The sequence below is a fragment of the Nansenia antarctica genome (assembly GCF_963989245.1).
Source record: "Nansenia antarctica genome assembly, chromosome: 5".
Lineage (NCBI taxonomy): Eukaryota > Metazoa > Chordata > Actinopteri > Argentiniformes > Microstomatidae > Nansenia > Nansenia antarctica.
Window position 1 is genome coordinate 60,514,857 of NC_137690.1, and position 12,996 is coordinate 60,527,852.

General features: G+C 43.8%; 1 protein-coding gene across 1 annotated transcript in view; it reads right to left on the reverse strand.

Moving 5' to 3' along the window:
- Nucleotides 1-6,154: 6,154 nt before the first annotated feature.
- The window catches only part of satb1a (SATB homeobox 1a), a gene marked incomplete at both ends in the record, with an annotated part of 11,802 nt that continues 4,960 nt past the window's right edge, over nucleotides 6,155-12,996 (reverse strand). The window contains 7 exons of the mRNA XM_080531792.1: nucleotides 6,155-6,901; nucleotides 7,058-7,255; nucleotides 9,830-9,985; nucleotides 10,238-10,309; nucleotides 10,390-10,602; nucleotides 12,269-12,792; nucleotides 12,991-12,996. The exon at nucleotides 12,991-12,996 is cut by the window's right edge and continues 106 nt beyond it. Of these exons, the coding sequence (XP_080387918.1) occupies nucleotides 6,155-6,901; nucleotides 7,058-7,255; nucleotides 9,830-9,985; nucleotides 10,238-10,309; nucleotides 10,390-10,602; nucleotides 12,269-12,792; nucleotides 12,991-12,996 (1,916 nt within the window). The remainder of the gene's footprint in view (nucleotides 6,902-7,057; nucleotides 7,256-9,829; nucleotides 9,986-10,237; nucleotides 10,310-10,389; nucleotides 10,603-12,268; nucleotides 12,793-12,990) is intronic.

Sequence of the window (12,996 nt, forward strand, 5' to 3'; positions counted from 1 at the left end):
TTATGTGGTGAATTGTGTTTTCTTTGAGGATCTGGTGATTGTATGATATTGGTGCATGTCTGTTGAGTTGACGGTCAAGAGTACGGTGCCAGGTGCAATGAGCACATTTGGCATCTATCCACATTTGAAATCTCTGGGGAACACTATTCACACAGTTACAGTGTTGCAGCATAAAATAGGACAACTGAAGACCCTCAACAGCCATTTACCGTAGGCTGATAATGCATCAGATGTATTCAAGGAGAATAAAGAATGAAAAACCATATTGATGTACTGTACAACTGTCTACTACCCCATGGGGGGAAGGACAGATAGTGATTTATCCTCCCCCCATGGAGACACACACACACACACACACACACACACACACTGATTATCCAAAGCAGTGAGGCGGTTCTGAGAGTAATCAAACACGTAAGTGTTGATTAAGATACAGTTAACAAGATGATTACAGGTGATTGGTAATACCAAGTACATGAAATACTGAGAAAATAATGTGCAAGAGAACATTCTGGCAGCTCATTACAGCACTTTAACAAACCCTCTTAAAAACCCTCTCTTTTTTTTACTGCAGAATTCAACACACAAACATGAACACACCTGACCAGCATGGGCACAGGGGTCCTTGTTTGATCATATGGGTGCTTTTGAGCAATGCTGATGATACTGCCCAAAGTTGAATGTGTGGTCTGAGCCGTGAGATCACTGTTAGGGCTTTTACACTGGCAAAGAACCGTTCCGGTTCGCATTCACGAACCAAGTCTGGAACCGGCCGGCACGTTCAGACCGAAACTCAATTGGTTCGGAGACTGAAAAGTTGGTTTGCAGCGGGAAAAAATGGGCAGTCACGTCGTCAGTGGTTGTGTCATATTCTAGGAAAGACCAGCAAGAAGACCTGCAAAGACCAGCAAGAAGTACTAAGTAGACAAAATGTAATCTAATCTAAATCTAATCATTAGTGATCAAAACAATTATCATTCTCATGATTCTCTCTATCTTCCTCACATGCGTGAACGCAAATTTCGTAAGCCATTTCTATTCCAGCGATGGAGCAGCTGGTTAGTAAGAGAACGTGTGTCTTTTGTTTTGTTTCATAGAAAAAAGTGTTTATTTCAGATACTGTAGGCCGGGGAAGATATTATCCTCATTTCCAGTGAAGTAGCTGCCGTCTAGTTGTGAAATTTTTCTTTATCCCGACCCTTCATCACCCATCGTTGATGACGCGGATGGTTCTGGTTACACTGGTATGAATGTGGGCTGGTTCGCCAGACAGCACCAAGGTTCGGAGGTTCTCGAGCGAGAACGCGAACCAGAACGGTTCTTTGCCGGTGTGAAAGCCCTATGTGAAAAGTAATGAGTCTCTGGCCCTTTAAGAAGCTCATTAACGTCTGATGGAAGAGACTGGGTAGGAAGGTGGTGGGTTTGGGGGGCAGTGGGGTCGTTAACCTGCATTAATCAGTAATACTGAAATATGTTGATATGGGAGGGGTTGGGCCAGGAGTAAGAGTGGCAGCATAACAAAATAACAATAATAATAATCATCATCATTATCATCATCATCATAATCACAAGCACTGCATTTCAGAAACACCATTATCATTATTATCGCTAATATTACTGATGATGAGAGTTCCGTGCACTCTGATTGGCCCCAGTAGAGACGTCGTCATGGTAACAGATGATAGAATGCGTTAAGCTTTATTGAATTACACTAAGAGCCATTCGGAGCAAATGGGGCTTGAACGTTTCACCATCTGACGAAGAGCAGCAATGTGCAACATCACTGAGGAGAGATACACAGAAAGAGACAGACAGACAGACACATAGACACACACACACACACACACACAACACACACATGCACACATACACACACACGAAGAGAGAGGGAGAGAGTACTGAGAGGCACATAGGCCTGAAGAGACAGGTCCGCTGGTACAGACTTGGTGATAAAGACAGAGAATCACTGTCTAACGGCGAGAGAGACAATCAACAATTCACAGACCAATACAACCAATGGTCAGGGGTTTAATATGCTGGAGCCATCAGCAAAACGATATTGACACTGAAAGCCTTTACAATCAACTCTTTCAAATTCTCTGTGTCCTTGAAAGACTAAGATAGCACCCCATACAAGAGACATTTAGCTAGTTAGACACATGGGACATGATGGGCATGTTTCTTTATCTGTTCACATCCATCCACTCAGCACCCGGTGTCTGATCTATAAGCTGCTAGAGAAGCACAAGTGGGAAATTATCATGATGCCAGCATCTTGATATAATTCAGGAAGCCACAATGGCACCATCAGCCCTTCCCAGCTATCGCAACCTCCCCAAAACATTTCCCCACATCAGATTCTGAGTCATATGAGATCTGGGGGGTGGTAGCATTGCCAAGAAATATGATAAACTGTCTGACTAATGAACTGGTACTGAGGCCATTATGTTTTGGTGTGTTTAGGTGTTACAGAAGGTGCTTCTAGACAGAGTTGCAAAAACGATAGGATGTTAGATACTGTACCACCGAACCACCACTTTTCAGTTGTTGAAGGACCAGATGCCGTTACATGAAGATGATGGTAATATGTTGGGATCTTTGACATCTTTGCCTGCAAGCACAGCTGATCCTTAACACACAAACGTAATCGCGGTAGCAAGTGTGTGTGTGTGTGTGTGTGCGTGTGTGTGTGTGTGTGTGTGTGTTTTGTGGCTTCGGGTTTGGAACAAGAGATATGGAGCAGGGGATGTTTGAGTTGAACACAGAGATAACCATACTGTGTCCTCGCCCGGTGGTGTGGGAAACTTCAGACCTCACCTGATCAGAGAGAGGGTTGGATTTTGGGTGGACAGTGGAGGATGGAAGAGCACTTTTCACAGGCTTTGAGTCTGTACATTTAGAATTTGTCACGATGTGAAGCTTAATGTCCTCAAAGAGAATGATCCAGAATAATATGAAAGAAAGTATTAGATATTATACCAAGTTAACTATGCTAATGTCGGACTAATGAAAGTCATTTGATCTATTTACTGTCGTTAGCCTTTCTTCTACCTCTCTGTCTACTCAGAACACTTTAAATGAAGAAATTAGAGGCAGTTTGTATCATACATTAATCTCTCCACTCCTGTCCCGGTATTAATCTATGAGAAATGATCTTTGAAAATGATGATTTACTCTAGGGAGAGAAGGTATATTAAAATACGCTAAAAAATAATCTATGAAGGGAAAATGTGTAGTTGATTAAAGAGTCCTCGCTTGAACAACATTAAAGAATAATTACCATGATTTCACTTCATATGCATCAGCGATTATTGAGTGGAGGTGCTTTTAAAAGTGTAAAATGCCTTATCTGCGATAGCTGCTCTCTCCAATGAACAGTGTTTACTGTATGACCAGTCATCCACAACAGTTTATGATTGAATGAGCTACTCATCAAGCCAACAAGTCAGTATTTATGCAAGATACTGTGTGTACATTAATATTCATGTATGATTGTGTGTGTCTCAATATGCTTGAATGTGTGTGTGGTTGTCAATGTATAAAGAAGTCCATCTAGCACAATTAGCATCATCCATACATACTAAGACACAAATTAAATGGACGAGACAGAGCATGAGTTGTATGTTGTGTGACCAACAAAATCAACTCTCCAGTATATTTAATATTGACATAGCTCAGACACCAAGGCTCTCTCCTCTTTCAGGAGCCCCTAAGCAGCTGTCAGTCTGTCCTCCAGTGACCCCCTGACCCCCCACACCTGATCTGTCCTCTCCCTGTCCTTTGGCACCATGTCCCTCTCTCCCTCCCTCACTCCTTCGCCAACCAAGACCTGCTGCTGCAGGAAATCATTGCTGAGACCCTGTGCCCCATTCATGAGGATGTCATACAGGGGCATCAGAGCTAGAGTCAGAGTTACTCTCTCCATCATGGGGCTGTGCTGAGTATTGCAGTATAGTTTAGTAGTTATGTATAGTACACTATAGTCTTATTACTGTATAATCTGGCCTCTGTTATTCTACCCTCAGATCCCCTGCAATTTACACGTCACTGTACTGAATGTTAAATATTATTATTAACAGGCACTGATCTGGAAGTGTAGAGATTGAGAAGTAGTGAGGTCATAAAAAACAGCCATTATTTGTAGGCATAGGCCAGCCTCAATTTGAACTGCTATAATATGTATAGATGTATTGTCATGGATACATAATATACATGAGCATGTGAATACTGTATGTATGAATGATCATTTGCACTTGAGTGTGTGATTGAGTGTGCACGTGAGAATAATACAATACACATGCCATTTCATGTAGAAACTTCTCTGATAAGAAGTTATACATAGTAATACATATTGTAAAAACTTGTTTACAGAAAGTACCATTCAAGACCTCAACAAAGGACTCCAATTTGCTTGCCAAAATGTGACAGTAACTGTGTTTTTAATACTGTAAATAACAGTTTTGTATGATGTCCTATGCATTTTCAGACTGATTACTAAAACTATGGTTGAATAATCAATGTTTCCTCAAAAACATTATTAAAGACAAGGTCATGCTGTTGAGTAGTTTGGTATGTTTTTCTCTTCTCAGCACTATTTGCTAAAGCAAATTGGAGCCTTTGGCCTTATAGCTCAAAGGGCCTAGCAGGTACTATGACTCATAAAAGCAGTGCCAACAAAGTGTTTTCCCCAGGTTTAGATGCAAAAGTAATTTATAATCAATAACCAAAACTGGAATGGAGAAAGAAAACAGACATCAGCTGATTTTCTTTTCAAGGGAGAAATATTTGGGTTAGTGTGAATTTGTCAGCGAATGTCTGGTCCAGGAATTAAAATTAAAATGTACTGTATCTTACTGAATGGAGGCATGATGGATATGTAAGATAATCTATCACTGAAAAAACACATTAGGATACAAACTGACTGAGAAGTGTTTAATATGTGATAATGCAAAATGCAAATCATGATCATGAGCATTTGGCCAAATTACCCCTTCTTTGTTAAATATACCACACATTTTCTGTACAATAATAAGAACATATTTTAATATGACATAAATGACCTGCACCCATTGCAACAGAGAAGTGAAAAGAGATTTCTTAAAACAACAATTTCTACAACTTAATTCATGCATCAGTGGAATTAATGCAAAACAAATACCCTCTTTTTGGATCAGCACACACACAGATTCAATGACAGTACATTAAACCAAAGAAAGACATCCTGTCTGGCAGATACCAGCATACACTCAACTCTACAGTAAACACACACCATTTGCATATTAGTCTTTTCTTCTACATATGTTTAATTGACCTACCATGTAAATCAGTGAAATAAATGTATAAAAAATTTGCATAAAACACTTTAAGTGTGGTTCAAAGTCAAACTCTTTGTGGAGTTGCTCAAAGCAAGTTAGGCCATCAAAGATTGTAAGCAATCATTAGACTATACAATACTGCCAGTCATGTAAAAGTCATGACAATAACATCATAAATATGAGTTTTGTATCAAAGACAGGAATGAAAGAGATGAAAACCGAACAGTCTAACACAACTGAGCCTATTTATAAATATCAAGAAAAGTATGAATTAAGTATTTCAACTCCATGACAACACGACTGATAGAAAATAACTTGGCAGTGCCTCATACTACAAGGCATGTGTTGGCATAATATCTTTAATATTGGATTTAAACATCTCCTCTCTCTATATATCACCATATAGTCTTGTTTTTTGGAACTGACCCATTCCTGTCCTGCTGCAACTATGCTGTGTAATCAAACTTCACAGTTTTACTGTATTTTTGTCCCAGCAATACTGCTAGAAGTCTATATGTCACATCTGTTACTCTCTTAAACTAGTTTAGAGTTCCACTCTAAAATAAATGTTTGTACCAGTAATTGGATGAACAGTTATTTTAAATTTCTATGTTTAATTACTAAGCAGAGAAACACACATGAATAGGTAATATCACAGCATCACCACTGCTCTTTAGAAAAGGGGATGATTCACCATTCTACTGAAGGCTTGTACTGCAGTATTGCAGCATGGTGACTTTGTAAGAATTGCATGTGGGCCAAGTGGGCGGAGAGGACAGATAATGGATGGTACCATTATAAATGTCAAAGTCAAGTGATTAGATGGGCTAGGGCTGGGATTAGACGGAGTTCTGCTCTTCCTCCTTCAGGGTGAGGATGCTGTTGGTCTGTGTGCCCATGTCCAATTCTTTCAAAATGGCCACCTCCTCCCTTTCTCCTCCCTTTTCTTCTGTCTCCTCCTTCTCCCCCTCAGTCTCTTCACCGGGGTCTACCATCCCTCCTTCCTCCACCTTCCTCAACCCTGTTCTGTCAGTCTGGGTGGGGCTTGCTCCATGGTTGAGACTGTTACTGTGGTTTTGGTTGTCAGTGTGGGTGTGGTTCTGACTGGGGTTGTGGTGGTGGTTGTGGTGTTGATCCTGCTTGTGGTCCTGGCTATGGAAGAAGCTGAGGATAGTGTGTTTGGGCAGGCCCAGCTGGGCTGACAGGGTGTGGACAGCCTCCTCATCTGGGTTCAGCCCCACATCCTGGATGAAGCTCTGAAGGATCCCCAGGGCCTCCTTGGACACCATCAACCCCTCTCCCTCACCTTCGTCCTTATTGTCATCTCTACCTTCATGGACCCTCTCACAGCTCTTACTGCCCCTATCCCCCCTACTGCCCTCACCCCAACCCTTACTACACCCTCTCTCACCATTACCTCCCCTAACACACATCCGCAGCTGGCCCCCATCCCCTTCAGACTCCGCTGGTGATGCTGTGGATGGTTGGCGTGGAGGCAGGCGAGGCCCAGTCTGGGGCTGTAAAGGCTGCTGGGACAGGGGGGTCAGGGGTTGCTGTTGCTGTGGCGACGGGGAGTGGAGTTGGAGCTGAGAGAGAGAAGCAGTCAGACAGACAGACAGACAGACAAAAATAATGTGAATTTGTATCAAATACACTTTCTATGTTAGCAACCAATGGAAAGCCCTGGAAATATAAGGAAATATTTCTGGCCAAAGCTACATGCGTATACACACTAAAGTCACCAGTGTATTGTCGTAGGTCAAGTGTGTGAGTCTCTCTGGACAGTGTTGCTGGAGGGCATTGCTCTCTTGCTCATAGATGGCGTCTCGTTCCATCTGGGCCAGACTCAGGAACCGGCGGATCATACAGAGGTTCTCCCAAAGGGTCCGGTTCTCTGAGGATGGATCCTCCTTCCAGCGCAGCAGCTCACACAGCCATCCCTGAAGACCAATCACAAAGAACTCAGTTTGAACCATATCTAAACCATAACATAAGTATGACTTTATCAATCAAACCTACAGTAAGAGCTTGAAAATAATTCATTCAAATAGGGCAGCTGGCTGAACCCATTCAGGACATGCACACATAGACATAAGTGTTCTGTTTACTAAGTATAAACACTCATCTTCCTGAGATGAGCTGAAGGCCGCTATCTAAAGCAACCTGGGCTTCCATAACACCTCAGCAGTGCCACAGGCTGATTGCCACCATGCCACGCCGCATTGATGCAGTAATTCGGAGCCCAGACCAAGTATTGAGTGCATAAATGAACATTTTTTAATTGGTCTTATGTACTATTCTAATATTTTGAGATACTGGATTTATTTTCATGAGCAATAATCATCAACATTAAAACAAAAAAGGCTTGAAATACTTCACTTTGTGTGTAATGAATCTAGAATATATAAAAGTTTCACTTTTTGAATAAAATTACGGAAAATAATGAACTTCTACGATATTATCATTTTTTTAGATGTACCTGTATACAGCCTCAGTCACTACCTGTTCTAATCCAGTTCAATCTTCTAACTTGTTACCTTTGGTTGCATTGTCAGTATGTAACACATTCATTGACTACTTACCTGAATTTATAGATGATTATTTTTGGAACTTTGGAACATTTTGTGATTACATTTGTAGAAATTGTTGTCATAAAGGAAGATGCTAGTTTAGCATCTATCCGTTTTCATGGTGGTCATGTAAACTACCTTGTATTTCTCCATGTGAGACCACAGCATTACGTAATAATACCGTGGCATTCTTGGTTATGTTACCTAACTGGGGATTTATTTCAATGTTAATACAACATAACTTTAGCTATTGTAGCTATATGTAGCTATTTATTGGTTAGACCATTTCTCCATTGTGATGTTTGGCAAGGCAATGTGTGGATGTGAAACGTATCAATTAATTATTGTTTCTCTTTCTCAGATTCACACTTTCTAATTCAATACACTTGAAGTCAGACCGACATAGCATAGGGTCTGAATACTTATGTACATGAGGTATTTCTGCATTTCAATTTTAATAAATGTACTGGAAAAAACAGAAAAGCGTTTTTGCGTTGTCATTCTTGGGTGTTGTGTGTGGATTGATGGCAAAAAAAAGACAACAAAATGTGGGAAAAGTGAAGGGATCTGAATACTTTCCGAAGGCACTATATTCAGCTACGTATAATGAGGACAGAACAATACGTTTGTGAGACAGTTCCTTACATTTTCCACATGTTCATGTGTAAACTGTCAGTAAGGACAAAATATATAGCCAACAAATCCTTGCATGATTTCATCAGTCATTGATACAGCATGCTAATGACAAGCACACCTCCTATTAGACAGACGACAGAGAGCCTCCTCTGCCGGAAAACAACAGTGAGAGGCAGCATGAGAATAAACTTAGCTAGAGCCAAACTCCTGTTCTCTATTTGAGTGCACACACGCACACGCTTACACACGCTTACACACGCACAAACACACACTACCACTACTAATGCACCATTGGCTATGGCCCAACATATGCACGCAGGTACACACATACACACACACACACACACACACACACACACACACACACTGTTGGCAGACACAGACACACACACAGACACAGACACACACACACACACACACACGCACACACACAGACACAGACACAGACACACACACACACACACACACACACACACACACACACACGCTGTTGGCTGTAGCCCAGAACTAGCACACAATGCCATCCAGATGCACTGTGCAGATACAACAGTGAGCTCTAACATGGTACTGCCTGCCAACCAGTCAGTCCCACACAGTAACAGAGAGGATAATGAGAGAGAGAGAGAGTGAGCGAGCAAGCGAGAGAGAGGGGAGAGGAGGGGGGTGTCTTGGACCACCTGTCAGTGCACTGGTGTCACCTCTATATGACCCCTAAACATCCTGATGATACACATGAACGAGAGGGAGAGAAAAAGAGAGAAGGGTGGTGAGAGATGAGTGAGCGTGGTAGAGAGACAATTGGATGGAGAACGAGAGAGGTTCAGAAAGAGATGCAGAGAGAGAGAGAGAGAGAGAGAGAGAGAGAGAGAGAGAGAGAGAGAGAGAGAGAGAGAGAGAGAGAGAGAGATGAAATCCCTCCATTCCACAGAGGGAGGAAATTATCTTCAAAACAAAAGGCAATTACAAGCTTATGGTTCTGCTTTGAAAATGAGAACAATAAAATGTGTGTGGGTGTGTGTGTGTGTGTGTGTGTGTGTGTGTTTGTGTGTCAAACCAGTGATTTAAGAAACAATAGCAGTCTGATGCTGTGATCAGAGCTCTCTATAGATTGCAGCTGCTAGTAGATAATCTGGCCTTTCCTTCACAGACAGTTACTGTCCATTGTGCCTCTAATCGCATCTGATGATGTGATCATGTATTCATAAAACACAAAGCGACTCACATGAAACCAGAGGAGTAATTTTATTGTAGTGTGTGTGTGTGTGTGTGTGTGTGTGTGTGTGTGTGTGTGTGTGTGTGTGTGTGTACCTGGCTCTTGGAGGCGGCCACCTTGGCAAACATAGCCTGGGACACCTTGGCTCTCTTCATCTCCTGCTGAATCTCCTCGTAGATGGAGCTGCTGATGTTCAGAATACCACTGTCTTCCTTCACCCCTCTCTCCACTGCTACCGGGGACAGCCTCGCCTGTAAGGAGGGAGAGAGGGAGAGAGAGGGGGAGAGAGAGGGAGAGAGAGAGGGAGAGAGAGAGATAGAGAGAGAGAGAGAGAGAGAGAGGGATATTGTGAATGGAAGAGAAAGCAAGAGACAGAAGAATATTAAAAAAGAGACAGAGGGATATTGTGAATGGAAGAGAAAGCAAGAGAGAAGGATATACAAATTCAGAGAGAACGAGAGCACGAGAGAGTATTATAGAGAGGGAGATAGTATGGGACGCACTGGGGGAATGCCTACGGAAACCAGAGAGTGCCAATCTTCAGCCCTGATACAGTTTGCTTCATCCTTCCTGGACTGAAAGAACAGAGACATATTTTAGACCGAATACAAACACGTCACAAAACTCTATCTCTCTCTTTCTCTGTCTCCCTGACCTGTGTGGGGCGTGGTGGGGTGGTGTTGCTGCTGGGTGTGTGGTTGATTGAGGTTGACGTGCTCAGACTCCTCTCTCTCTCCTCCTGGTAGATGCGGTCACGATCACTCTCGGAGAGCTGTAAGAAGCTCTGCATGGCCCTCAGGTTGACCAGCAGGGACTGGGACGCATTCTTAGGATCCTCCTCCTTACGTAGGATCTCTGAGAGAAGGCCCTGAGGACACACACACACACACACACACACACGCACGCACGCACGCACGCACGCACACGCACACACACGCACACACACACACACACACACACACACACACCCACACACACACACACACACACACACACACACACACACACACACACACACACACACACACACACACACATTAGGACCAGATAAACATTCAGAGGTCCTTACTAGGATTAATATGGGCCATTGGAGACAATAAACAAAAATAAATGACAAATGAATTCATTAAAAAACCTCCTAACAAAAAGACACACTTATCAAATAGGAAACAATTACAAAGTCCCTTTAACAACATATATGGATTTCAGATAGAGAACAGATCCTGATGTAAAGCTTCACACAACCCATAGAACTGTCTAGCAGAGCAGGAGTCTCTCTGAAGTCAGAGACTCTGACCCAGGCGGAGACTGTGACAAGTCTTCACAGGTATCTGTCAGGTACTCCTCATTACAGTGCCAGAGAGAACACTCTAGAATAACACCTCCAGACACCTTGTAAAGCTCTGTTATTAAATTGATTAACCAGTTATTAAGCTATTATCATGGGGGTAACAAAGTGGTGTGTCTGCCTAAAGTACAGACTCTCTCACACACACGCACACACACACACACAACACATGGTGCTATAGCAGCTTTTTTTGTTATCCCTTTAAACCCCACAACATCAGATGGAGCGAGACCATTACACTGACTCCTGGGGTGGTCGGTGAATGAGAAAGTCCCACCCTCTGTCTCCCCCTCTGGCACCTTGCCCAGGTGGGACATTCCTCTACCTCTTACCTGGCGACAGAGCCACGTTGCCACGGTGATGGAAGAATGCAGGGGTGGGTGGTTATAATGGCTGCCTTTGATAATTATAACAGGATGATGATGACGATAATGGTGGTTATAATAACAGTGGGTTAGGTCTGTCTCCTGTATCTATTCATGTGGGTTTGGTTATGTTGTGTGCTTTAAAGACGGACAACAAACCCTGCTTCTACTGTGGGTGGAGGGAGATAGAGAGAGATTGAGGAAGAGAGACTCATCTATGGGAGAGACCGATGCAAATGGATAGTGATAACAATGGATAGATTGAGGGAAAAAAAGACGGGGGGTGGTGAGCGGGGGTAGAGAGAGAGGAGGTTGAGAAGAGTTAGGCACAGAGAGAGATGGGCTGAAAGAGAGGTAAAGAGGGATGGTGGGAGAGAGGGAGAGAGGGAGCGGGTACGGCAGATATGGAGCACTAGAGAGATCTCTGAGGGAGTGTGTGATTAGCTGGCCCAGCAGCTGTTCCACTGCTGGCACTAGCCCCTGCTGCAGAGAGGAGCTGGCACACACACACACGCACACACACACACACACACACACACACACACACACACACTGACACAGACACACACACACACACACACACACACACACAGAGCACTGCGGCAAAGGCCACGCCAATGTGCCAAACATGCCAACCAGTACACACACAGGAACAAGTACACCACTGATCCCTGCACATCCACTTGACACACACATCCATCAACTAACACCAGCACACAGCATACATAGGCTGCATGCAGTATAGCTCTACCCTACATTAAGTTATAGCCCTGCTCCATCTAGTACATGCTACAGTATATTCTCTGTCTCCCGGGTTATACCTGAGTTCTGTTGAAGGCCACTCTAGCGAACACAGCCTGGGAGATGCCTGCTCTCTTCAGCTCCTCCCTCACCCAATTGTAGATTTCAATGGAGATGTCAGAGAGCCCAAAGGGGCCCGTGGCCTGGCTCTGAGGGTGGGGTCCTGGTCCTGGTCCAGTCTGGGGCTGGGGGTCCAGGGACTTAGCTAGGACCAGGGTTGGGGGCCTCCCCACGGGGGGGTGGTTGAGGTACTGCTGGGGGGAGGCAGAGAGACCCTGCTGGGCTATCATGCGGCTAACAGCGTACTGCTGGTTCAGGAACTGAACCATCACCATCTGCTGGCTGACCAACTGGGGGCTGAGAGGCGCAGTCACCAGCCCTGGGGGCCGGAGAGAACCACGGCCACACATGTTAGTTATGCCCCCGTGAGGGAAGGGGAGGGGCGAGGAGCCCCCCTGCTCAGCTGTGCTGCCCGGGATCGGTTGCTGGCTGAAGGTCAGGTGGGTGGAGCCCGGTTGGAATTGGTCAGAAAAGCTGTCATTCTCTGAAGTTGGGGAAAGAGGAAATGGGAGTGGAGAGGAGAGGTGAATAAAAACAGAGACAGAAAAGGAACATTGAACCTAGTGTGTCTGCTGTGGTGAGATATCTGCTGTATCTCACTGTCATTTTGTACACAGTACATAGCTACAGCTGCTAATAGCTCATTAGCAACGATTCCCAATTTAGATGAACAACTTCTTACCCATGA